Source organism: Lycorma delicatula, chromosome 2 (assembly GCF_047948215.1).
Source record: "Lycorma delicatula isolate Av1 chromosome 2, ASM4794821v1, whole genome shotgun sequence".
NCBI lineage: Eukaryota > Metazoa > Arthropoda > Insecta > Hemiptera > Fulgoridae > Lycorma > Lycorma delicatula.
The window spans coordinates 152747806-152775513 of record NC_134456.1 but is presented as its reverse complement, the minus strand read 5'-3'; the positions used below and the strand labels follow the sequence as shown (position 1 = coordinate 152775513).

At 31.6% G+C, this 27708-nt stretch overlaps 1 protein-coding gene across 6 annotated transcripts in view; it reads right to left on the bottom strand.

Moving 5' to 3' along the window:
- The window catches only part of LOC142319330 (uncharacterized), a 55511-nt gene that overhangs the window by 9471 nt on the left and 18332 nt on the right, over positions 1-27708 (bottom strand). For all 6 annotated transcript variants that reach the window (XM_075356503.1, XM_075356502.1, XM_075356505.1 and 3 more), the window contains exons 4-7: positions 26896-27079; positions 25203-25270; positions 15733-15873; positions 8816-8956 (exon numbers count right to left, since the gene is read on the bottom strand). In XM_075356503.1, coding sequence (XP_075212618.1) covers positions 8816-8956; positions 15733-15873; positions 25203-25270; positions 26896-27079 — 534 coding nt within the window. The remainder of the gene's footprint in view (positions 1-8815; positions 8957-15732; positions 15874-25202; positions 25271-26895; positions 27080-27708) is intronic.

The window sequence follows — 27708 nt, the reverse complement described above, 5'->3', positions numbered from 1 at the left end:
ACAAAACTTATGGTGTTCAGAAAACAACTGTACTTATAAAACTCCAAAATTGATTAAATATTTACAACACAAAATAATAATGCACATTACATATTTATAACACAAAGTGACAAACAACTCTATTACATACATTATTTAGAATACAAATCTCTGACGAAAAATACTTTGCTGTCATAATTTATATAAGTTTAAAATATTTATATTGAAAATATTATAATTATTACTAAAAACCAAAACTTATGGTATTTACAGAACAAACTTATTTGAAAACTCCAAAATTGATTACATATTTAGAACACAAAATAATAATACATGTTAAACATTTAGAACACAAAATAAGTGACAAAAACTCTTCATTATTATAAACATATCTAGAAGAATATTTAGAAGAATCTTTACTCAAAACAATTTATACACATGCTTTGCTGGTGGTATGGACAAACCCAATTATTGCACTTGCTGTACGTTTTCCTGGTCAATATTAGGAGCTCGTCCACAAAGAAAACACCTTCCCAAGCCTGCAGTTTTTGGTAGAGCTGGTGGAGCTTCTTCAATTTCAAGCAAATGTTTACCTCTACATTTGATCTCTAAGGTTATACACTGGTGCATCACTGGCTTCAACAAGTAAATAGCCAAATCCTGCAGAAACCCTTTGTGACTGACATCAATGTAGTTTTTATTTGCTCTTAAAAATGTTTAGAGCATTTACTCCTGCTACATTCATTATGTGAAAAAATAATGTCAGTGGCCACCTACAGTGGGAGTTTCTTGACATGTCATAATGCCTACACATTTTATCCAAAATATCAGCACGTGCTTTGTATTATTGTATGTAGTGATGATACACGGTTTCTTTTCTTCCCCGGTGTTGGCATCGAGTGCATTGCTATAAAATGTAGGGTTGATGTAGCACAAACTGCCCTTTTCTTCTATGATACATATGACCCAAGAGTACTTGTTTTTTGGAACCTTAAAAGACTTGATTTGGGCTCCCTATCTTTATCAGACAGGAAATATGAAGAAATATTGGGCTTGTTTTGTTTCAAAGTTCCTACATATGACAGCAATTTCTCTGAGTATCTTAGCTAAAGGAACTAAAGAAAAGAGATTGTTGGTTGTTAACCTGTGAGCTCCTATGTGAGCTGATAACTGGTTCTACAAGGCAACACATAAAGGTCTTTTGTCATAGTGCTCACTTTGAAAAGGGCCCTGTGGCTGTTTGCCCACACATACTTCTAACTTAGTGATATAAAAGTTGGATGTAGATACTGAGCCTATGCTTAGTATCCTTATGCCAAATTTTGCCAGCTTTTTTGCCATTACTGGGGACACCTGCTGCGAAAAGCTACGAGCTGTTGTTCGTCTTTGGTGAAGTAATCAGTAGACCTGAATGACTTCTCAGAATTTAACACAAATTTTTCAAACACTTGTCTACTAGCACGTCCTGTGCTCAACGTTGTTCTTTATCACATATGTCATCCAGTCTCCGACAATGCATTAAAAATCTAAACTGATGCTCACTCAAAGTGACATATATTGTCCCACATTCAGTTCGACGGCTGTTTTTCCACAAATCAAAAACATTTTGTCGGCTGGACTTCAAAACTCCAATAACATACAAAATGCCCAACAGAGATTCTATCTCCATCTCATCATAAGTTTTGCATCCCTTTCCCTTACAAATTTGTTCTTGATTTTCTCAATGTATATATTTGTGCTTTCAACAATTTGCTGTATCTTACATTATCAATTAAGCAAGCAAACGACCAAATAGGGGTTTTTGCATTCTCAGCATCACCTTGTGGTCCAGGTTTATGAAAAACTCTAACTCATGCCGGCCTCTGTGGCATGAGTGGTAGCATCTCGGCCTTTCACCTGGAGGTCCCGGGTTTGAATCCTGGTTAGGCGTGGCATTTTGAGATGAGATGGCAAATCATCTCATCCTCTGAAGCAATACTTAACTGTGGACCTGGAGGTTAAAAAAAAAATATAGAACTCACATCTATCAAGATGAGATTGAGGATTTTGCTCTTCTACAGGAGTACTTTCTGCTATTTCTATATTTTGAGCTACAACATGAGCATTTTCAGAGTCACTATCCTGAACTGTTTCTGCAACAAAATCTTGCTCAACTATATCTGGATCTTCAACACCAATTACACTTTTACTGACACTTTTGGCCTCTTCCAACCACTGCCATATCTGTTCCTAATCACGTATTTCAATAAAAGTACAACACTATTTATACAAAAATAACTGATATCTAAAACCATGAATTGATTATTATGTAATTGGTCGCATGGAGTACAACGGTAATCCAAGGGCAAACAAAAACATTAAATACATAAACTATGTTAGCAAGAACACTGAAACTGAACTGACATGTCTGGTGGGTAGTGACAAAAAGATAGATGACCGCTCAAGGTCATATATACTGCCAACTGCTCATGGCGACTAAAACAAAATGCATGGATTACAATAATAATCTGCGCAACCACTTCAGTGTTAAGGAAAAAATTGAAATTAATCATTCTACTTTATTATTATACTTCTGCCACCATGGCAAAGAAATAAAGTTTTGAATATTTAATAATCAAAGGTGTGTGTACTTTAGTTACCAGTTACTATTATTTTATCTACTGTAATTTAGTTTCTTTCTCAGGTTTCTATAAAACCTGAACACTGTAATTATTATTCTGACAACAATGATGATAATGTACAGTGCAGGGGACCAGGAGGTAGAGCCCTCTGGGAAGATGGAAATGGTGACCGAAGCAAGCTCTGTGTGTGTCCAGGGCACCAATTCCCCTGGTAAATTGGGAATGGCCAGCAAAGTGAGCTTTGCAGCCATGGGTTGGCCCCAAGAAGCCCCTGAGTTGGCTCTAGGATTCACATGGGCTGATCTGAGGCACTGAGGGTCCAGGTTCTGGCTAGATGGATAATTGAAATAACTGGATGTGGTTTACAACATTCTTCCTTGTACCAAGAGGCTACTTAAATGAATGTATATTTCAGTCTTTTTTATTTTTAAGCAGCAAGGTGGCAACTCAAAAATTTCAAATGAGATCAATGATCATGTGATATATCATTTTAAAGAGATTGATAATAAAATTAAAATTATACAATTAAAACTAAAGTCTGATCATCCAATCCAAAATGGCAGCCAACAACATGTTTGTTTAAGGTAGCTAGAAGTATAAGTGTATGCTCCCCTTTAATTTTTTTGTTATTGAGGTATCCCGATTCTCTCTTTGGAAATCTCCGATAAGAGAGGCTAACTTCAGGAGGGAGGGCTAAAAAATTTTAAATAGAGCATATCTTCATGTGATAATTGTTTTAAAGGTCTCTGCAACACAGTATCAAAAAGATTAAATTCTGATTACTTAAACCAAAATGGTGACCACAAAATTGTAATAATTAAAAATTGATAAAATTAATTACAAAATTTTTCAAATACTCATTTTAATTAAACTTACAGTCTTGAATTTAAAAATAACAATAAATTTACTTATTTTTTAACATTAAAATTCTATTTCATAAGAAATTTTTAAGAAAGCAATTGGCAGTGTCAAAGTTTATCAAAATTATACAAAGGTAAGTTACATTTTTCAAAATTAAATTCATTGTAAATTTTGAAGTTGAAAATTTGATGTTGAAGTTGTAACTGCATTACTATTATTTTTAGATGAAGTTTTGTAGATTTTTTAATAGTAAGCTTAAAAATGTTTAAATTAAGGTCAAAAATGAAAAAAAGATTAAAGAAATCAAAATTTAAAAAAACTGATACATTGCATGACTTCCTTGTACGCCTATTAAATTACATATACACATTTTTAAAAGTACATAAAATGTTATTTCACTAATCACTTCTGATTTTTTAACATATTTTTTTTATTGTTATTTATTGTAAAATTTTTTTTAAATTAGAGGTTAATAATTAATAAATCAATATATTTAAATTAAAAAAGGAAGAAAATGTTGCAAACAAAGAAAGAATAAAGATTAAGAGAAAATGATAAATATAGAGGAAGAAAACATTAAGACCAAGAATAGAATAAAAAAATTAAGAGAGGATGATGAATGTAAAGATAATATATAGATATATAACGTGTACACAAATTAAGATCAGAAGATCTATAATCAAACTAATGAGCGGATTGGCAAGAAAACACAAATAAACGAAATGATCAATTCCAACCTAGGGAGAATATATTGTTATATAACGTGAGATTATATTGATATATAACGTGTACACAAATTAAGATCAGAAGAACTATAATCAAACTAATGAACGATTAAGAGATTGGCAAGAAAACACAAATAAACGAAATGATCAATTCCAACCTAGGGAGAATATATTGTTATATAACGTGAGATTATATTGATATATAACGTGTACACAAATTAAGATCAGAAGAACTATAATCAAACTAATGAACGATTAAGAGATTGGCAAGAAAACACAAATAAATGAAATGATCAATTCCAATCTAGGGAGAATATATTGTCCGACAATATCAGAGGAGTAATGAACTAAAAGATAAGACTCTTTTGCAATTTATTTAATATCGGGCATGTATGCCTCAGTGTATATGTTGTTCTTGTGAAGGTCTATTTTTCAGTCACTCTGTAGTTAACACTAATGTAAATAAAATTAAACAGAAATTCCAGAATAATTAAATAAATTTAAATTAGAAAATCCAAAAATATTATGATTCTAAATTGAAATTTATATTAAATAATTAGATGTTTCAGCAAATCTATTACACACACACACACACACACACACACACACACACACACACACACACACACACACACACACACACACACACACACACACACACACACACACACACACACACACACACACACACACACACACACACACACACACACACACACACACACACACACACACACGCACACACACACACACACACACAATAATGTCTATTAAATTACATATACATATGTTTAAAGGCACATAAAATTTTATTTCACTAACTGTTATTATTGAGTAACTACTTATTGTAAAATTTTTTTTACAATCACAGATTAGTAATTATTAATAAATCAATATATTAAATTTAAAAAAAAGTTAAAAAAAGGGAAAATGGGATGAAGTCTGATTCGAATCAATGTGCCTTTCTTTGTATGATCCAAATATTTCATTAATTAAAATTTTATTTGGCTGTTATTCTGGAACCAATGAAAATAAGTACCACTTATGATATAACGTTGAAAATCTCTCAATGAGAGCTATTACTGAAGTTAAGAAAAAGTCCAAAATTCAATTTTTTTGATTTTGGGCTTTATTTGGACACTTTTGGTTCAGTTGATTGCAATCAAAAGGTAATGTGCACAACTAGATGTTACAAGAGTCCTAAATCCAAAATTTCAACATGATACGGCTAATCGTTTTTGAGTTATGTGAGATACATACATACCTACAAAAGTCATGCCAAAACTAATCAAAATGGATATTTCCAAAATCTGAAAACTGAAATTTTTCATGATCACAATACTTCCTTACTTCGTACAAGGAAATAAAAAACTTAATTTAGATTAAAAAAGTTCAACCCTGACTTAGAAACCTGGTTTTGTTTTTTAACTTTATTAAAAATCATAATCTACAAAAAAAACTTTTGGGTAAAAAACAATGTTTTTTCAATGTAGGAAATAGATAGTATTTTTATTTGGAGAAATAAAAACATACTAAGAAAAAGCTAATGTATTTAATGCGTGCATCCTAATCATACAATTTCCAGGATCGCAGTCACAAATTTAATAGAAAAATTTCAACAGACTTGTAGCCCATTTGAAATTTTTGAATCATTTCCCCCCCCACCCAAAAATCAAAAAGAGAAATATACGTTTATTGAGTAGCCCCTCAATATAAAGAAAAATGCTGCTAACCAAATCCAGTTACATCAATTATAAAAACAGTTATAGAGGCGTGTAAGCTACTTTCAGCCATCCTGTGTATGTATAATATATATATAAATTGTAAGAATGGTTTATCATAATGGTGAATCATTCTTAACTGTGAGAATAATCCATTTCTACACTTCAAAATTTAATTCTCATAAATTAATTATTAAAAATTAATTTACTAATTTTGTATGTCATCAACAAGCTAGTCTTTTATTTCCAACTAAGGTTTTGAGTTCCTCATAGCTTATAATTTTAATATTTTCTAACTTACCTATATTGAACCTTCTTGTTATAATTAAATCTTCTCCATTTTACATCCTAGATGACTATACTATTCCCAATTTTTTGTTTATTGATGATTAATTCATATGCAGGCTTGAAGCTTATGCACAGGAACATGATAAGGGAGTTTCATAGCATGTGAAAATTCCAAGTTGACTGAGATTTGAACCAAGAACTTATTGCATGAAAGATGGATGCTACTACTCCTATGTAGAGGATGTTCAGATTTTAAGCTTTTACTCTTATTCATTCTCCATATTTTTATTTCTTTTCTATCTTCTATATGCTAAAATTTCAAGTACCTCTAACCTTTCTATTCTTTTATCAATTCTGGACTAGTATATGTCTTCTATTTTAAATTAATTTTGATCCTATTACACTTTCCCTAGTTTTGTTAGATTAACTCCCCAACAGTTTTTAAAACTTTATATAATGCTGGACAGATGATTGAATGTACCTTTTGAATCAGGCATTGGAAACGTGAAAGAACCTCTCAACTCCTTTTCTTAAAAATCATTATTATCACCTCTTTTCAGTGACAATTTTTTTCATTAATCTTATACAATTTAGTGAAATGGTGCATGTCCTAATAAGTGAATGCTTTCAACATGATTAAATTTATATGCTAAAAATGCTACAATAATTCTGATCTTTTTGATAGAATACAGCAATATAAGACAGAGAATTCATGGCATAACAGAATATGAATTTAGTACTGTAAGTAAATAAGAATCTAGTACAGTATAATATCTTACACATAAGTAAATTAATCGTGTAACAAAATGTTAAGATGTAAGAAATTAAATAAAGTAAATTATTAACTTGAGGTTACAATGAACTTTTGAACTTCGTATGATGCAATTGCATGAATTTCAAATAAAAGGTGTGCTCATGGTCAGTGGTAGAAAATACTACTTAGTAAAGAAGAGATCCATTTTCTTTATTTTTAGAGCTTTAACAATAGATAATTCACTATTAATAATTAGTTGCAAAAGTGTGTCCTTATGAAGTGTAAATGACACTTCATTTACACTTAAGACAGGCATTTACAAAAGACAGGCTTACTTCAAAAGATTTCATTTTGAGAAGGCCCTTACTTTTAAGCCAAATATGTTGAACTGTAATTTATATTCATAACTGAGTAAGTACATGATTATCAGTTGCAGTTTATATCAAAAGCTAATAAATATACAAGTCATCCATGTAATTCTGTTTTAGTTATGCCAGAGCACATCTAGTAACACATTTTAAGGCTAAAGTGAGGAAAGGATGAGAAAGATGTTGAAATTTAGTTCTAAGAACAGTAAAATACTACATAAGATAATATGAATTTTGAAATGTAACAATATTACTTTCTGTATTTGGTGCAAAAAATTATAAAATCAAAAAATCTGTATTCTGAAAAAATCATAAAATTCTAAACAATCACAAGAATGTATGTCACAATTAAAAAGGAAATAAGTGAAGTAGATCCTAATGTCTTCTTCACCAAACTGATTAAATTATATCACTTCCCCTAAATTTGTTTTATCTAATAAGATTAGCAACATTTAAAGCTTATTTTTCCAACCTCTTGTACTTTGGATAACAACAGAAATCATAATTTTTAAAGCTTAAATTCAAATGTCAGTTGCAACCTACCTCCACTAATCTTTTTAGTCACTTCTTTATTACCCTTGTACTGATTGTTATTCAATAATTAAGACACCTAGCTGTGGAGGCAAAACTAGTGGTAAAGGGTTATAATACTTTCAGGAAAAAATGACAATCTTCTGGGATGTAAAGGCCCTTTTTTTATTGATTTTATCGATTCGAAGGGGGGGGGGGGGCATTATCATGCAAAAGAACCTTTTAACAGAGAAGTGGGATGTTTCCTCCTTATTGTGGGTTTCACTTTACTTTCTAGTATATCACAGTATACTTGCTGTTGATTGTATATATATTGTTCTTTCAAATAATCACAATAAACTGGGCCTTTGTAATACCAAAACACTGTTAGCATAATTTTACTAACTAGCTGATGCATAGTTTTACATTTTTTCCAGGTGGGCAAACTGGGATGTTTAAATTCCATATTCTTATGTTTGGATTCCAACTCAAAATAAAGAAGCCAAGTTATAAAGGGACCTAAAAAAGCATAACCTTCTGCTAGAAACAATTGTCCAAGTTCTGCACAAAGGTGAATATGAGTTGGTCTTTGTGATGTTGAGGACTCAGAACCCACCTTGCACACATATTGTGGTAATTCAACTTAATCATGGATAATGGAATGGTCAATGCTGATACTCTGTCAATAAATTTCAGCAATTTCCCAAATTTTTAAACATCCTTGTGAAGAAGATTGTTAATGCAATTTTGCTCAATATCAATTAAAAACAACTAGATTATATTAATTAATAGTGAACATAAAGGCTTAATTAAAACAAGCATTAAATGCAAGATTTACTTTCTTTAAAAAAAAAAACATCAAACTACCTAGAAAGCTGTAGTACATATCTGACAACAGATATCTCAGAATATCATATAAATCAATCAAACTGAAAACAGAAAACATTAAAGAAAAACTGACCATGATGATTACTATTAAACTACTCACCCAGATGCAATCTTTGTTTATGCGATTCAAGATCTTTTTCATTTAATGATTTAAAATCACAGTTACTTATATTACATTTTAATGAATCAATATCACAACCTGTATCACTATGACTTAACTGATAATGAGCTTCAAGAGTGGCTGTAAACAATACAAATTATAAATAAATAAACTGCACATAATTTTTAACACTTTTTTATATAGAGTTATAACATTTTTCAATTGACACGTCAGTGCAGCAGCATAAATATCCTTTCTGAGATTTAGATAGATTTCATCAATCAGCTACTGCCATGCCACTTAAACATTTATTACTTCTCTTTTATTTTATTCTACTTGTAAATTTTACTACTGCATTTAAAAACCATTTTAAAATTCATAAATTTTATTAATGCTGCTTTTTAATTACAATGAGAAAAAAAGCACTTATAATCAGTAGTATGAAATATTATATAACAGAATATTGTAAACAACTGTAAATCAAAATCACCACACAGTAGACCATTTATTATCCAAACCTCCCGGGTCCAGACCTCTTCAGATAATTAATATTATATTTTGAATAATACATCAGTAAATTAAAAACATTATTTCATCGCTCAAAATTAAAAAGTTAATTTACAAATCATTCCATTACACTCTGACATAAATAAAACAACAATAAAACTTTAAAAAAAAATAAATAATAATACATTCAGTACAAACTACAATACAATGTTATGCATACAGTAGGCCTGCATACCATTCATACTTTTTTGAGAAATTCAACTATTGCTGTCTGCTTCAAACCAACATCCTGTTTTCTTGTTGCTGGAAACTAAAGCCTTTTGTAAGATTCATAAGCTGAATACAATCTACCTTATCTTCTTTTTTGCCCCACTTTAAAACTGTATCCGTAGCTTCAAAAGCCTTTTCTGCTGTCAATGGTTTTATATTTGTAGCATTCTCATTCTCTTTATCAGAATTATTTATTTCATTTTTGTTACATTCATTTAATGACAAAACCGTCTCCTCATCAATTAGTAACTGAAAACCAGGATCAGCTTCATCCACCTATAACCATTGATTAACTTCTTCTTTGTTACAATTTTTAAACTCAGGAATCTCCTATATCAACCGATAAACAATTGCAATATCTGTTTCTTGACATTCAATATCACATCTATTTTTCTTGTTTAATGTTTAATTTAAAACTTTTCCCCATACTCATTTTAGATGCTGTTCAATGTTAATTTTTTATGCTGTCCCAAGTATTTGCAATCATACAAGCACTTTCCTTCAAGTTGAACCTTCTTATTAACTTTTGGATTCTTGCTCATTTTCATTAAGTAATATGTACAGGAGAAACGTTTTCAGTATAGCCATTTGAATATTTCTGTAACACTTTGATCTACTGGTTACATTCTGTGGGATGAACGTAACAACATCAATACCCTCATGCTGAAGTAATGAATCAATTAAAGATGTGCAGGGGCATTATCAAAGAAAAACAATACAGTACTATTACTTTTATTATCAGCTTTTCTTTTCTTCACTGAAAGGACAAATACATCATTAAACCACTTATTAAAATGTTCAACATCCTTCTAAGCCTTTGTTTGGTGTTTCATCAGCACTGTAGATACATTCAACGTTGTATCCGTTTTCTTTTATAATAAGCAAAAATTATTTCTTAAAATTATTGGCACTTTCAAAATTAGCAGAAAATATTAATCTGAAATATCTAGCTGACATATACCATGTCTAAATTTGAATTTTTGCAACCAGCCTGTCATAGCTTTAAAGCGTGAATCATCTTCAAGTTTTTCATTCATTAGTGTCTTCTCACAAGTAATAGGCCCTGATGTAAGTCCATCCTTGCTTCTTTTTTGTTCAAATCAGGTATGGAATATAACTTGTCATTTTCAGTTGTTATCAAAGTTTTTCTGGAAGTAGTACCTTCCAAAAATTCTAGTTTACCACCATAAGAAATAGTTCACTTTTTTTTTAATGTTGGTAATCAGTGATTTACCATTTTAATCTACCATTAAATTTGGAAGTCAATGCACTAGCCCTTTCTCCTTTCTTCCCACAACCAATAATTTATAGTTATCATATATTAATAGCACTACTCTCTTTCTTTCTGAAAACATTGTAAAAAGTTAAATTGAAGAGCAAAACAATTAAAAAGTACAAATGTTTAAAAACAAAGTAATGAATAAATACAGTACGTAATGTAACTCTGCTTACTAACATGTGCAAACAAAACAAAAGCTGGTGTGATATGTTGCTGATATTGAATGAAGTCAACAGTAACTAACAAACTTTTGCTGGAAGAGATTATCACTGGAAGCCAAATCATTCTACTAGATGTTTAACGTTCAATAATGTAATAAAACTGAGTTTGGATAACAGATTGTTCATTCAATGGATTTTCAGATAATTGATGCTCTACTGAACTTGTTCATGAAGTAATGTTTTATTAATGATAGAAAAAATGATTGCTTATTATAATGATGAAAGTTACAAATGGACACAATACAGATGTACAATAGGTATATACAAATTTTTATCATATAAAAGAGTATTCTCCTCTGGGTACCATGTTTTACAAAAAATTATTCAGCAGTTACTTGCTTCCTGTCCTCTTGAAATATTTTACTAAAATTTATTCACAGCAAGTAAATTTAAAAAAAAAACTTCCTATAAGACTGAAGAAAGAAAACTAAATTCTTTGATGGAAAAAAATTCTATAAAGTTGGTTTAAGATTTGATTTACTTTATATCTTCACCACTAAACCATAAAAAAAAGAAAAATAAAGTTTTGTTAGTAGAAGAGTGTATGACCTTTTAACTGTTTCAGATAAAAGGATTCATCCTCGAAAAAACTATTTCAAACTATTTTCATCCATTGAAATTTTTTTTTGCTAAACTGCATTCTGATAATGGAAAATAAAAAATATGTTTTAACAAAGAGGTCCATTTTTCATCCTACTACTACTTTAACTATTTTTTCTCTTTTATCTTATACTTATTCTTTCCCCTTGTAAGTTATTAGTATTTTGATAGTGCCAAAAGTACATCTTTTGTCAAATGGGGTATTTATGTTCTCAAATATTTCTTACTTTACTTATCCCACTCTTCTATCCCTCAGCGTAAAAGTACGACAATTTTTCAAGTGAAGAAATAGTAAAAATTTGTCTAGTTTGACAACAATTGTATACGTTGATAATAATGCATAATTCTTAAAAAGATAACAGACACAAATCAAAATGGTGGACAAAAAATTGAAATTAGGCCGCTTAATTATAAGACATTTTGTTTCAGTTATGTACAAAATGAAAAATTAACATAAAATGAAAAATTAACATAAAATAAAAAAGGATATCAAGATTTTTAGCATTTACAAAAAAAAATTGTTGCATAACGTAAGCAAAAATTATAAAAAAAAAAAACCTATAAAATATTTATGATCTCTAGTAAAAAAAATAAGGAGAAATTTAATTTTTAACAAGACTTATTCCTCTAATTGATATTGTGCCTTCAAAATAGCCCCTCAGAGATGTAACATACTCAGAGCAGTTTCTTTCAATAATCAAAAGATGTGTGGAAAGCATTTTTTTTTTTGTATAGTCACACATACATTTAGCCAATTTTTTCTTTATTTAATTTTTCATCATATATCATTCCTTTTAATGTTCTCTTAAATCAGCAGGAAAAAGAAAGTTGTAGTGTATAATATCCAGAGAAAATAAAGGCAAAGCATATATATGGTATTATTTTTTACTAAATAATCATAAATTAATAGTGAAGTGTGAGCTGGAATGTTATTGTGGTCCAAACTAAGAATTCTGTGGTTTTTTCAGATTGCCTCACATATAAAGTGCTCAGTAATACTGTTTATTGACCGTGAAGTCTTGAGATAAGAGTTCATAATGGATGACAACCTTACAAATAAAAGAAAAAAACCAGACATAGAACCTTAAAGTTCAAATCTAACTTGGCGTGCTTTTTTCGATCTTGGTTCTTCAGGAAGCTTCCATTAGGATAACTGAATGTTTGTCTCAATACCATATAACCATACATCTTTTTTTTCAAGTTTGAGCAATTCTGAACCATCAGCCTCTTCAACTTCTCTGAGTGATTTGAATTTTATTGATCATGATGTCCTCTATTTTGCCAACATTCTTATCAGTTGTTGATATGTTAGGATGTACACCCTTTTGTAGTCTTAATATTTGTTTTCATTGTCTTTTTGAAACCATTTGTACCATACATTAACCCTTGGCATTGACAACACATCCTTGCCAAAATCTTTCTCTAGCATCTTCACCACACTAAATTTTACTTTTAATCTAAATCCTTTATTCCATCTTTTTCAAACAAAATAAATCGTACTCATAATAAAATAAGTTTAAATTACTCAGTTGTCAAATCTGAATTACTGTAAGCTTATATATTATTCTACAGATAGAAACACTAAAAACAAAAATTATATCATACCTCCAATCACAATGTAAAAAAGTTTACATGATAATCTTGAGAACATTTACATGATATTAAAAAAATAAATAAATAAAATAAAACTGCAAAAATTGAAAAATTCTCTGCTGAAGTATGATTACCTAACAACATAGTTATTTGCTTAGATTTTTGTCTAAAGCTGTCCACAAAAGTTTAATAAAAACAATGAGAAAGAATCATTCCATCTGTTGAGTGGTTCCTGAATTTTACAAGAACAAAACATTGATTTTGTTGTAACATATATATATAAAACAAACATCGTACTACATTTCCTCCACACCGCTCATGGTTTCTTTGCTTTTTCCTACCTTTATATTCATCAGTGCTTTCAATTTCTGTAGAAGTCATGTTGTCACTGCTTGATATCATAACTTAAGTTTATTATGAATGATTCAATAGCCTCTTCCAATGGATCTCTTGCATATCCCAGTAATTTTTTACTATTTTCAAGCAGATATTTGATTTTTCCTCCCACTGTTATACACCCATTGATGCAAATTTGTTTTTTGCAAAGTCTGTCAACTTCTTCATTGATATGTAGTATTTTGAGCAGCAAAACAATTTTTGACATTTGCATGAATCGATTATACCGGGTTCAGCTCTGGATGGTATGGGGAAGTCATAAAATATTGTGGCCAGTGTTTTATTTAAATGGTTTTGTTTACTGAAAAAATGATGTCAAATGACGTTTTATACTATACGCTTTATAACTATTTCATAAAGTTCTACTTTAAGATCGGTTTCAGGAAAAGAATGCCATGTGACTTCTGCCAATCTTGCATGATTTTTTAAATCAAATTAGGGACTTTGTTCTCTTTACCGTTGTGATAAGAACCATTATATAGCACAATTACTACATTAATGGAAAATTTGGAAGCAGTTTCTCTTAAAGCCACTTTGAAAAATTCATTTCGTGATGATAATCTTCTATTGTGGATTAAACTTGCGGATAGGCTGTCATGGATTTCCACACTGTGGGGCAGTAAGGCCACGCAGTAATGAATCCTGTATCTCCACTGAAGTGCAAAATTATCATTCTTGGCCTTTCTTTACCAACCGGTTTTATAAAAGATTCTTTAGGTGGATTCCTTTCAGTCCATCCTTTGTTTTGTAAATGAATAGTGTGTACGAATGTTTCATCGAGAAACACAACTGAATGATTTTGTTTCTGAATTTGCTAATTTGTTTAAGATACTTATAGCATTTGTATTGGGTGGCATGCCTTTGACACTGATCTATTTTTTGAAATTTTAGCTCATTTGAAGCCGGTTTTTTCAAAATATGTCAATGATATAGCTTCAAACATATTATCATTTTTTTAAATTATTTTATAAATTTTGTAGAGTCGGAAGGCATTTTTGTTGAGTGTAAAAATTGTTAACTACACAGTGAATAGTGCAGAAGTAAAAATCATCCAACCCAGAGATAGGACACAATCTTTTTTTAATTTTTTGGGTGAAGAAAAAGTTGTAGACAAATTTTTCAGTCATAAATTTTGCCTCTGCTTTATTCGAGTTATAAACACTTACGAAACTCCCATTGTAGCATTAACCCTTTCTATTATTTTTTTAGGATCGATCATTTTTGCCTCTTCGATCATAAATTTCACGATAGTATTTGAATAAATTTTCATGACATTGCGAGATTGATTATGTATAATCGTTCTTTCCCCAAGTATAAACATAAATTTAACAAACTAAAACTAACATTAGATTAACAAAAAAAAAGATACACCTTGTAGAAGTAATTTATTTATGTATTGTTAACAAAGATACTTTATATGCTTTGCTATTAATAAAAAATAATAACCAACAAAATATATCTTGAGATGAACACAGTAAACAATAATGATGAACTGAAGAAGTGTGTTCACATAATATTAATACTTGTATATTAACAATGAAATTACATGTTATTTAATTTAAGATGTTTACTTGAATATTTACATTTCAATAATAATATTTATAAACACACAATCATTTCTTTATGAATAATTTCTGAATACAAAGTACGTGCTTATGTATGATAAAAATAATGTTAAGAATAATGTTTTGTTGCTAATAATTTTTGTTTGCAGCAAATCACTCATTTATTTGTAACTGAGTGTACACTTATGGAGGGATGGGTGGTAGAGGTACTGTCATTCTGCTGAAGTGGTAGTGGTAAGTTCACGAGCCATATGAAATTGCACTATCTATATTATCATTATAGAAAAAAATATTTTTTTTTATAGTAAAAGAAATAAAAATTCTGAAGCTATAATAGCATTATTTTAGTAGTATTATACATAATTAAATTATACACTACATTACAATACCAATACCAATTAAAAAAGAAAAAGTGACTGTAATTCAAACATTTGTATACAGCTCACAATTTTTTTATACAAACAATAAATTTTACACCATACATACGTTTGTTTGAAGCTTTGTAGTCACATTGTTTACAAGCAAATGGATGAACCTTTTTATGAACTGTACCATGACGTTTCAAATCTGTACTTGTTTTAAATGCACGACCACATTTTTCAACTTGACATATAAATGGTGCATCACCTAAAATATAATAAATTATTGTTTTTTCACATAAAAAAAAAAAGAAGGTAGCTGTATGTTTAAGCTAAACATATATTAAAAACAGGAATTAAAAAATGTCATATATGAAAAAGAATAATTTTGCAAGATAAACTGCATTGTATACAAAATATCAATTAATAGACTACAATACCCTTGGTTGTTGAAAAAAATTATTTATCATTCCTCAAAAAGAAAAATATTAAGGACTTTTTAAAATAAATATAATTCAGGAAATATTAAAACAACACTCTTCAAGGCACATATAAACCCATGACGTAACCAACGTTTTCTGGAGATAAGATTAAAAACCATGATGTACAAAAAATAGGTTTTGTGTTTGCTAGAGTTTTTTAACATGTTTAACATATCAAAACAAAAGAGTGAAAAATTAAAGTACGGCAGAAGTATGTGATGAAAGAAGCAAAAAACCTACAGTGAAAAGGAATATGACACCAAGAGAAAAGGGAAAATATGACACCAAGATGGTAATCTGGCTCGTGGATAAAAATGTATAAATATGAAGCATTCTTTCACTTCATACTGAGCTGAAGTTCAATTACAGTAATTATTTTGTAATGGAAAATAAATTTTATAATATGAAAAAATGGGAATCTTTTTTATACTAATATTTTTTTTTTTTTTTAGTGGTTATATATAAACAACCTTCATCAGGTATTGTTACATTAAGGTATTACAAAAACTTGTCCCCTTCAAAGTAGTCATTGTTGCTGGCAAAACACTGCTTCCAATGTTTCTTCCATTTTTGGGGATGTGTGTGACTGTTGTATACTATTTTTTTTTTTTTCAAGAAAGTAGTGTAGGCATCAACTACTATGGTCATTAGCCCTTGTCAGAAATTAAAAACACTCCCTCCTCTCCCATGAAAGTGATTAGGTCAAACACCATTCTTGTCAAACAAATCATCCAAAAAAATAGACTTGTCACAAAACAATAAAACACCAGATAAACATTCATGACAAGGATGGATAGGACCCTTGTCACTTAAAATTTATAATCCATTTCTGAAGAAATGTCATTAAAATATCAAAGCGGGTGTAAAGGACCCGCAACTATTAAAACACATCCTTAAATAATTTGTCAACTACTCTAAAAAGATCAAAACTCAAAACTGGAGAAAGCAAAATTCATAGTTAAGAAACAAACACAATTAAGTTTGATTTCAATGAATTATTTATAATAATAAATGAGTCATAATTGCTCCAACAAACTGCTTCCTCTGAGAAACTCTTATCATTTTCTTATCTCTTTTCTCATTATATGATAAATTGTGAGCCAATTTGCCAGTTAAATTGAACCTCATTCAGAGGTCTCTACACAACATGCACTCTTCTATCATGTGTTTCACTGTGAGATATGTGTCACAGCTTTCATATATTGGTCTATGTTCTGTTAGCATATAATTCAAAGTAAGTCTGGTGTGACCGATTTGAAGTCTTGTAAGGGCTACTTTTTCTCGACGAGTGAAACTGTTTTTTTTGTTTATAGGAAGTGGGATATTCTTAATGTAATTAAGCCTCGAAGTGAGCGCACCCCACTTCCTTATCCATTCCTTTCTTGTGACCTGTTTACTGTAGTTTTTAAGTCATCTAATCGAACTAATGGAATATCAACTTGTTTGCTGTTTGTTTGGCAGCTTTATCAGCTGCTTCAATACCGAGAACAACCCAACGAGGCCAAGTGTCTATATTAAGATGCATTATTTGCTGCACACAACTACTCCCTTAGAGGTATTAGTACCATGAGGTGAAACCTCAACAACCATTACACCACTCCTCTTATCTTTAAAAAGCCGCGAAGACTGTATATCATTGACAGTTTCAAACAGACCAACAGCTGTCTTTCTAACTTCCTTGACTGGTCCTCCAGCAGCTTCCGTGATTCCACGCAAAATCACAAAAGGACTGACTTTTGTGAAATCTCCTTCACTTCTTCATAGAACCAAATACTTCGGAATAACTGACTGACTCTTCAGCCGAAACTTAGTTCGATCTGACTTTTTCTTGTCACTAACATTGAAACTCTTTCTTCGCTTCGGGTCTGAAGCCAAAGTTTCTCCAAGACGAGGGTTTTTGTGTGGACCCTCTGCCACAAATAATGTGGAAGTAGATTGTTACATAAAAAAAAATTCTTTGCCAGTCAACATGTTGTAAGATAGATCCTGCCTGGGTTCCCCAAGTCAGCTGCCTTGCATAAATTTAACCCAGGCCAGGGAGTCAGGTACTGCCTTACCCATGATACCAACATCCCAGGGCTTGCACATAGCTGTAAAGGCTCTGACATCCTTACCCATAGGACAATCCATGCCAAGGGCTGAGGTAACTGACAAACACTTGATGGCGCAAAACCTCAGCAGAGCAATCTCACAGCAGTCCACTCTCAACCTGGCTCCATAACTGAGAAGAGGGATGAGCACTCTCCCATTCACACTCCCACCCAACATCAGCAAAACATATCACAATCATGCTCCCCGCCACCGCTGTAAACAGCAAAACTGAGAAGCACAACTGCAACCAGCTCGGATAGTTCAGGACCACCAATCCCGTACTCCACAGGAAGCTCCTGAGCAAAACCAGTGTCCCATTGGCCGACATTAAGTGCAGATACCGAAGGTCGCTGCCCGTCCTGGACATGAGCGTAGATGTTATTGCACGGACATGTAGTTGAATTTATCTGGAGCATTATTTTATTTACTTTTATATTACCAATATTATTTTTTTTGTTGTATAGTATTGTTGTGGTTTGAAAATGATTCCTTCAATTTTAAAAACAAGAAAGCATCTAGAGAGTAAGTAGGTTCATAAACGCTCTTGTTATTAATGAGCAATTTAAGTGTTTTGCCAGAAAAAAATGACAAATGAGCTGAGGAGGTGTCATGGTGCAACATTCACCTCTAGCTTTTCCACAATTCAAGCCACTTTCTGCCTACAGCATTTCTCAATGCAGTAAAACTCCAATCAGAATTCTTTGTTAATTGACTGACCACACAGAGTAAAATCACAGTGGACCAAGTCTTTCAGTCAAAATCAAAACCATACACATCACCTTTATGTTTGACAGACACAAGTACGCTTTTTTTGGTCAAAGCTATCCTTTTCCCCTCCTACTGTGCCAACTCATCTTCATTTTCCACATCGTAGATATAAACCTAAATCTCATTTTTAGAGTTTTCCAGGCAATGGCACAATTAAGAAATCTTTACTGACGTTAACACAATTTTCTTTCTGATCACTGGTTAGCAAATTCATATGAACTTTACAGAGATGCAATGCATGTTAGGTTTTCCATTAAAGTTGTATGCCCATCAAGTTATGCTGATGCCCACTTCTCTGCAGTCAAGTAGCAATCTTCATGAACCATAGCATGAACTGTATTATTTGTTGATATACTAAATTGTCCAAGTCTTGGATCATAACTGGTTGATGTTCTACCTCATTTAAAACAATTCAACTGTTTGTAACACTACAATCTACTCATACAGTCTCTGTGAAAATAGACTCTCACATATTATCCAACTGTTAGACCTCAAAAATGAACAACGATAGCTTGATGCATCAAACAGCGCTGTTTACAATTACAATTATAGTAAACACTACTTGGAAAACTCTGTGCACTGGAAGTGTACTATTTAAAAAAATTCTGTTTTTTACATTTTGAATGTTATCACAGAATCCAAATGAGTTTTTTCCTGTTTTTTAGTCCAATATAAATCACCTTTTTTTTTGTTTTATTGTGGTTTCCTTAACGCAGAGCAATTGGCAATGTCTGCCAGGATTATAGAGCAGCATCTTTGAAAAATGTACTTCACTAATTCACCTGCACGTAGCTGTTAATATTTTAACCACACAGTAAATAATCTCATTTAGTCTTAAAATTAAACAACTGGGTTTCTTCACAAACTGATCAAATTTGAAAAATATAGTGATTCAATATCATAATTTTTGTCAGTAACAGAAAATACAATTTTTACACAGTATGGCTATCAAAAGAAGTCTACATAGCAGTGAATAAGCTTTCTAACTTTTGATGAAAATTTAGATATCCTTATTACAACAAATTACAGTTTAACATAATAACGATCACTATCATCACTACGACTTTCTGAATTATCATACACTTCTGTTTTATAATTATTATCATAAAATATGTCTGTAGTTAAGTTCTCAAACAATTAAAATGCAGGTATCACACAGAATCTATGAAACCACAGCTCATTACTGTTCTCATTTACTAGTTTCTAAATTTCTTTACTACCTGCCCTTTGAAAGCTAATTTCAGATTGTAAGTTCTTTTGTAATATCCTTTAATGAATGCACTGTGTTAGTTATGATATGTTCCAACTGATCTGAAAGCTACTTTCTGTAAGTGTTTTTACAAAGAAGCAATAAAAAATAAGCATGGTATAGAAGCTAGGAATAAAATATATAGAGTGCTAGAAGCACGGGAGGAAACCTGAATACTCTTCGACGATAAATTTATTTATCACCTCTTTAATTCATTACTCACATACCCTGTATGGTGAGTGGTTATGAATTCATTAAAGCAGGCCCTGGAAAACTAAGTGACTGAGTGGGGAAGATGCCCAGACCCTAAAAACATGTAATAAAATAATATTGATAGATTATGAATGTTAGTTTTTATAAGTTACATTAGAATCATTAAGATTATACTTAACATGCTATTTTGATTTATTCGCAGGTGGTAGTTGTGTTTGAGTATGTCTGCAGGAGAACACATGCAACTAAATACAAGTTCATTATAGAGAAATACCTCCTCTATGAATCATGAGACCTTGCTGTTGGTGAGGGGGCTTGAGTGCTCAGGGATACAGAGTAGCTGGACCGAAGGTGCAACCATATCGGAGAGGTATCTGTTGAGAGCCAGACTAAGGAATGATTCCTGAAAGAGGGCAGCAGCTCTTTCAGTAGTTGTTAGGGGCGTGAGTCACAATGACTTAAACGGCCGTATCAACATCACTCAGTCCTCTGAGTACTGCGCAGCTGAAAGCAATGGAAAACTACAGCTGCTTTTTTTCCAAGAAAATGTGGCTCTCTGCATTTTCACATAGCAACAATGGAGGCGCCTTCCTTGGTAAAATATTCCGGAGGTAAAATAGTCCCCCGTTCGGATCTCCGGGTGGGGACTACTAAGGAAGGGGTCACCAGAAAATTAAAAAATAACATTCTACGAGTCGGAGCGTGGAATGTTAGAAGCTTAAAAAAGGTTGGTAGGCTAGAAAATTTAAAAAGGGAAATGGATAGGGTGAATGTGGATATAGTAGGAATTAGTGAGGTTCGGTGGGAAGAGGAAGGCGACTTTTGGTCAGGTGATTTTAGAGTAATTAACTCAGCGTCAAATAATGGGCAGGCAGGAGTAGGTTTCGTGATGAACAAGAAGATAGGGAGGAGAGTGGAGTATTTCAAAACGCATAGCGATAGAATCATTGTAATAAGGATAAAATCAAAACCTAAACCGACAACGATTGTTAACGTTTATATGCCTACAAGCGCCCATGATGATGATGAGGTAGAATGTGTATACGAAGAGATTGATGAAGCAATTAAACACGTAAAGGGAGATGAAAATTTAATAATAGTTGGAGATTGGAATGCAAGCATTGGAAAAGGCAAGGAAGGAAATATAGTGGGTGAATACGGGCTGGGCAAAAGGAATGAAAGAGGGGACCGACTTATAGAGTTTTGCACGAAGTATAATTTAGTAATTGCCAACACCCAATTTAAAAATCATAATAGAAGAATATACACTTGGAAAAAGCCAGGCGATACTGGAAGGTATCAGATAGATTATATCATGGTTAAGCAAAGATTTAGAAATCAACTCGTTGACTGCAAAACTTACCCTGGAGCAGACATTGATAGCGACCATAATTTGGTGATAATGAAATGTAGATTGGGGTTTAAAAACCTGAAGAAAAGTTGTCAGATGAATCGGTGGAATTTAGAGAAGCTTGAGGAAGAGGAGGTAAAGAAGATTTTTGAGGAGGACATCGCAAGAGGTCTGAGTAAAAAAGATATGGTAGAAAATGTAGAAGAAGAATGGGAGAATGTTAAAAAGGAAATTCTTAAATCAGCAGAAGCAAACTTAGGCGGAATAAAGAGAGCTGGTAGAAAACCTTGGGTTTCAGACGATATACTGCAGCTGATGGATGAACGTAGAAAATATAAGAATGCTAATGATGAAGAAAGTAAAAGGAACTATCGGCAATTAAGAAATGCTATAAATAGGAAATGCAAACTGGCGAAAGAAGAGTGGATTAAAGAAAAGTGTTCAGAAGTGGAAAGAGAAATGAACATTGGTAAAATTGACGGAGCATACAGGAAAGTTAAGGAAAATTTTGGGGTACATAAATTAAAATCTAATAATGTGTTAAACAAAGATGGTACACCAATATATAATACGAAAGGTAAAGTCGATAGATGGGTGGAATATATTGAAGAGTTATACGGAGGAAATGAATTAGAAAATGGTGTTATAGAGGAAGAAGAGGAAGTTGAGGAGGATGAAATGGGAGAACCAATACTGAGATCTGAATTTAAGAGAGCATTAAAAGATTTAAATGGCAGAAAGGCTCCTGGAATAGACGGAATACCTGTAGAATTACTGCGCAGTGCAGGTGAGGAAGCGATTGATAGATTATACAAACTGGTGTGTAATATTTATGAAAAAGGGGAATTTCCGTCAGACTTCAAAAAAAGTGTTATAGTTATGATACCAAAGAAAGCAGGGGCAGATAAATGTGAAGAATATAGAACAATTAGTTTAACTAGTCATGCATCAAAAATCTTAACTAGAATTTTATACAGAAGAATTGAGAGGAGAGTGGAAGAAGTGTTAGGAGAAGACCAATTTGGTTTCAGGAAAAGTATAGGGACAAGGGAAGCAATTTTAGGCCTCAGATTAATAGTAGAAGGAAGATTAAAGAAAAACAAACCAACATACTTGGCGTTTATAGACCTAGAAAAGGCTTTCGATAACGTAGACTGGAATAAAATGTTCAGCATTTTAAAAAAATTAGGGTTCAAATACAGAGATAGAAGAACAATTGCTAACATGTACAGGAACCAAACAGCAGCAATAACAATTGAAGAACATAAGAAAGAAGCCCTAATAAGAAAGGGAGTCCGACAAGGATGTTCCCTATCTCCGTTACTTTTTAATCTTTACATGGAACTAGCAGTTAATGATGTTAAAGAACAATTTAGATTCGGAGTAACAGTACAAGGTGAAAAGATAAAGATGCTACGATTTGCTGATGATATAGTAATTCTAGCCGAGAGTAAAAAGGATTTAGAAGAAACAATGAACGGCATAGATGAAGTCCTACGCAAGAACTATCGCATGAAAATAAACAAGAACAAAACAAAAGTAATGAAATGTAGTAGAAATAACAAAGATGGACCACTGAATGTGAAAATAGGAGGAGAAAAGATTATGGAGGTAGAAGAATTTTGTTATTTGGGAAGTAAAATTACTAAAGATGGACGAAGCAGGAGCGATATAAAATGCCGAATAGCACAAGCTAAACGAGCCTTCAGTAAGAAATATAATTTGTTTACATCAAAAATGAATTTAAATGTCAGGAAAAGATTTTTGAAAGTGTATGTTTGGAGTGTCGCTTTATATGGAAGTGAAACTTGGACAATCGGAGTATCTGAGAAGAAAAGATTAGAAGCTTTTGAAATGTGGTGCTATAGGAGAATGTTAAAAATCAGATGGGTGGATAAAGTGACAAATGAAGAGGTATTGCGGCAAATAGATGAAGAAAGAAGCATTTGGAAGAATATAGTTAAAAGAAGAGACAGACTTATAGGCCACATACTAAGGCATCCTGGAATAGTCGCTTTAATATTGGAAGGACAGGTAGAAGGGAAAAATTGTGTAGGCAGGCCACGTTTGGAGTATGTAAAACAAATTGTTGGGGATGTAGGATGTAGAGGGTATACTGAAATGAAACGACTAGCACTAGATAGGGAATCTTGGAGAGCTGCATCAAACCAGTCAAATGACTGAAGACAAAAAAAAAAAAAAAAAAAATAGAGAAATATTTAAAATTTGGATTGATTTCATAGATCAAGTACTGCAGTGGCAGACTGTGCAAGTGTATGTTTAACCGATGTATAATTCCTCAGGTCTACGGTAATATTATCTAATTCAAATGGAATCCTGGACATAATTTGTTTTGTTTCTCTTGTTGCACATACCAAATGGAAATCCTCTTGATGTCCTTGCCTTTCAGAATTAAATTAAAAGGATGGACCAGAGGATCCACAACAAGATATATAATCAGCTTAACATTTCTCAGAAAACACTTTCCAAGTAAGAAAAATAACTTCCATTAGAGCAAGTAAACTAAATATGATAAGTATATGTACAGTATATCTGCACACAATCAGAGTTATGGTGGGCTGTCCTCCAGGATGCAATATCGACCATGTTAGAGTTAATTTTTGCTGATGAAAACTACCTGTAGTAGATTCTATTTTCTGATGAAACAACATTTCATTTTCATGGAGTCATGAATCATCATAATTGTAGAGTATGGGGCTCAGAAAATCTATGAATCGTCTAAACTATCCAAAAGCGAATGTTTGATGTGGTATCATGCAAAATCTTTTCCATAAGAAGACTTACAAACCTGTTAGAATGTTAAGACATGTTAGAGAACTTTAAGTTTCTGCAGATTGAAAATATGGAGGACCTAATCTTCTAACAGAATGGAACCCCTCTATATCATGGAGAGATTATGTGGACTAATTGACAGATTCCCATAATACTGAATAGGCAGAAAAGCAACCATTACTCTATCACTGTGAAATCCAGATTTGACGCAAATGGATTTCTTCTTTTGAGACTATATGAAATACAATGTATACCAAGAAAATTTAGCTGCGTGATCCCCAAAGAATAACAGCAGCTGTGGAAGCAATTCCTGCGGACATGCTTGCCAGAGATGAATTATCGATTGATTTGTCATTTGCAGGGCTGTATACAGTGCTCACATTGAATCACATTAAGAGGCAAAAAAACTTTAGACTTTGTACTTTCATGTAATAAAGTACATCCATATATAATTTTAAATGTAATGAAGTAGTAGATTTAATTTAAAACCAGAGTTCTTTTTCAGACACACAGTGCAATAGCAGATGGCAGACTTAACATTTGTTAAGATTCAAACAAACGCAGGCAAACACCTCTGTACATATACAAACATTCAGTAAAAGGAGGGGGAAACAATCCCATAAAAACAATCCAAAATATGTTACACACACCTGTATGTGTTCTAAGGTGAACTGTTAACTGCGATGTATCTTTAGCACTATATGGACAAAACTGGCACCTGAAACATAAAGGTATAATTCAACAAAAAACTCCACACAATAAAGGTTTTATCTTTAATCAGTTGAATAGTGTAATTCACTTTTCCATCCATTTCTATGAAAGTTTAATTTATAGCAACAGAATAATACAATAAGATACAAGAGTATAATAAAATGATGGAAAATACATAAATGATTAATAAATACAGAAAATAATGAAAAGAGATAACTAATGAAAAGAGAAAACAAAAATAGTATTATTATATATATATATCTATCTGCAGATAATAAGTGCTATTTCATATTCAGCCTACATTTACCCATTGCCAGATATAGTTTTACAAGTTTATAAAATTCATACGAATTTTTAATCATTTTACGTGAATTAAAAGTAATGATGTTGTAAAATCAACATGTAGCTCTTAACCTATGAGTAACTGACCACTGCCTTGAAGACTAACACTAAAAAGGAACTTTTTTTTCTGTAGATTTGTGATTTTATAGCACCCGTTTCTTTTCTTGAGTTCTACACAAGAGCTCAAGTACTGTAACTTCTGCACATTTGTATATTATACACTTATCAATTGACATTGCCACTGCTTCATGATTTCAATCTCCATTCCGCACTCTTGTAGTTATGCACATGTATGACATCTATGATTATTTTATAAACTAATTTTTATGTCTTTTTTTCAACTAGTTTCAAATACTTTCTTCGTAAATTTATAGTCAGCTGTCTACTTCTTTAAACAAATGTTGTTCTGTCGGTTACATTTACATTGTGCTACAAATGTCTTGGTGTTTGATAACTGAGATTTGATTTTATCACATCTTCATCATTCCATTTTTATCTTAATAACACTTTATTACTGCACATAATACATAAATGCTTATTATTAGTTTTAGAAATGAAATTGACCTAACATGCCCAGTAGCCATGCACGTAGATGAATACAAAATGTTTTCCTGATCCAGAGTTTATTTTTATGTAAAAGTACACAGCAATATATATAACTGTAGCAGCAGACCTATGCGATTATACTTTTTTCTCTTTATAAAATGTTAAGCAGTTTTCGAAACTTGCTCAACAAAGTTGTTTTTGTTGCTATAAACTACCTGAATATTAACTAGTCTTAAAAAACTATTTTCATAAAATAAAAATTGTTATCAGACCAATTATTTATCAGTTAACTTAATTTTAAAGTAAATAAATTAATTACACATTTATACAAAAATGTATAATTAATAGTTAACATTACGATGCTCTGTTTCTTTTTAGTGTTCTAAGTAACTCTTTGGTTCAAATTGCAATTAAATAAATATTTACATATTCAAGAAAAAAAAAATCATAATTTGATGTTATATTTCAGAAACCTGATGTTTGTTCATCTGTCTGATAGCTACATGCAAAAAATCATAATAAATAATTTTAACTATTAATACAATATAAGTAAACTAAACAGCTAAAGATTTGATCAGTTTTATTATTTTTTAATTTTATTAAATATCTTTCACATGATGTGTTGTTCACTCATTACTGCCACTCTAAAAGTTGTAATGTTATGAACATTTTTATCCGCTTTGTTTATCTAACTTCTGATAATTAAGAGTTCATAGAACCTATAATAAATAAAAATCAACTCACTTAAATGGTCGTTCATCAGTGTGAGTTCTTAAATGTTTCCTTAATGGACCACTATCTATTGCAGCATAATCACAAAACTGACAACGATAAGGCTTTTCTCCTGTATGTATACGTAAATGTGTCTGCAATTTATCTCTACGAGGAAACCTTTGGGAACATACCGAACATGCAAATGGTCGTTCCCCTACAATACAGAAAGCAAACAAAAATATATGAGAAAATCTGTTGAAATTAAAAAATAATCTAAAAAACATAAACCTAAAAAAAATCTTATAATGAAAATTATATTGAAATTGCAGTGAGCCTAACGATTTCAGAAGCTACTAAGTTTATTAATGACAGGCAAATACAAGTACCCTCTGTTAGTTTCAATTCTGCATAACACACAAACAAGAAGTGATGATGATTTATCTAATGGGCCAATTAGTGTATAACCAGAAGTTATGAACAATTAATGCATTAATCTGATGTTCTCCTAATGAAGATGACAAAGGAAAACTACATGATGACTACCCCACCTCATATTGATGATTTCTGTAGCGATAAATTATTTTTAACTAAGTGACACTTTATACTATGATCAACCAATCATTCTGCCTTTAATTGATATTTTACAGAGCATGTATAATCAAAACTGGTTGCATTCCATGTATGTAACCTAAATGCAATAGTTAGTTCATTTCTCACCGGGATCAAACACAAACTAACATTTACTATACCTTTTGAGAGCAGAAACAGACATGTGGGTAACTAAAATTATACAATATATTTAGCAGCACCCTTGACATGCACTTACAGAATCTAGCACACAAG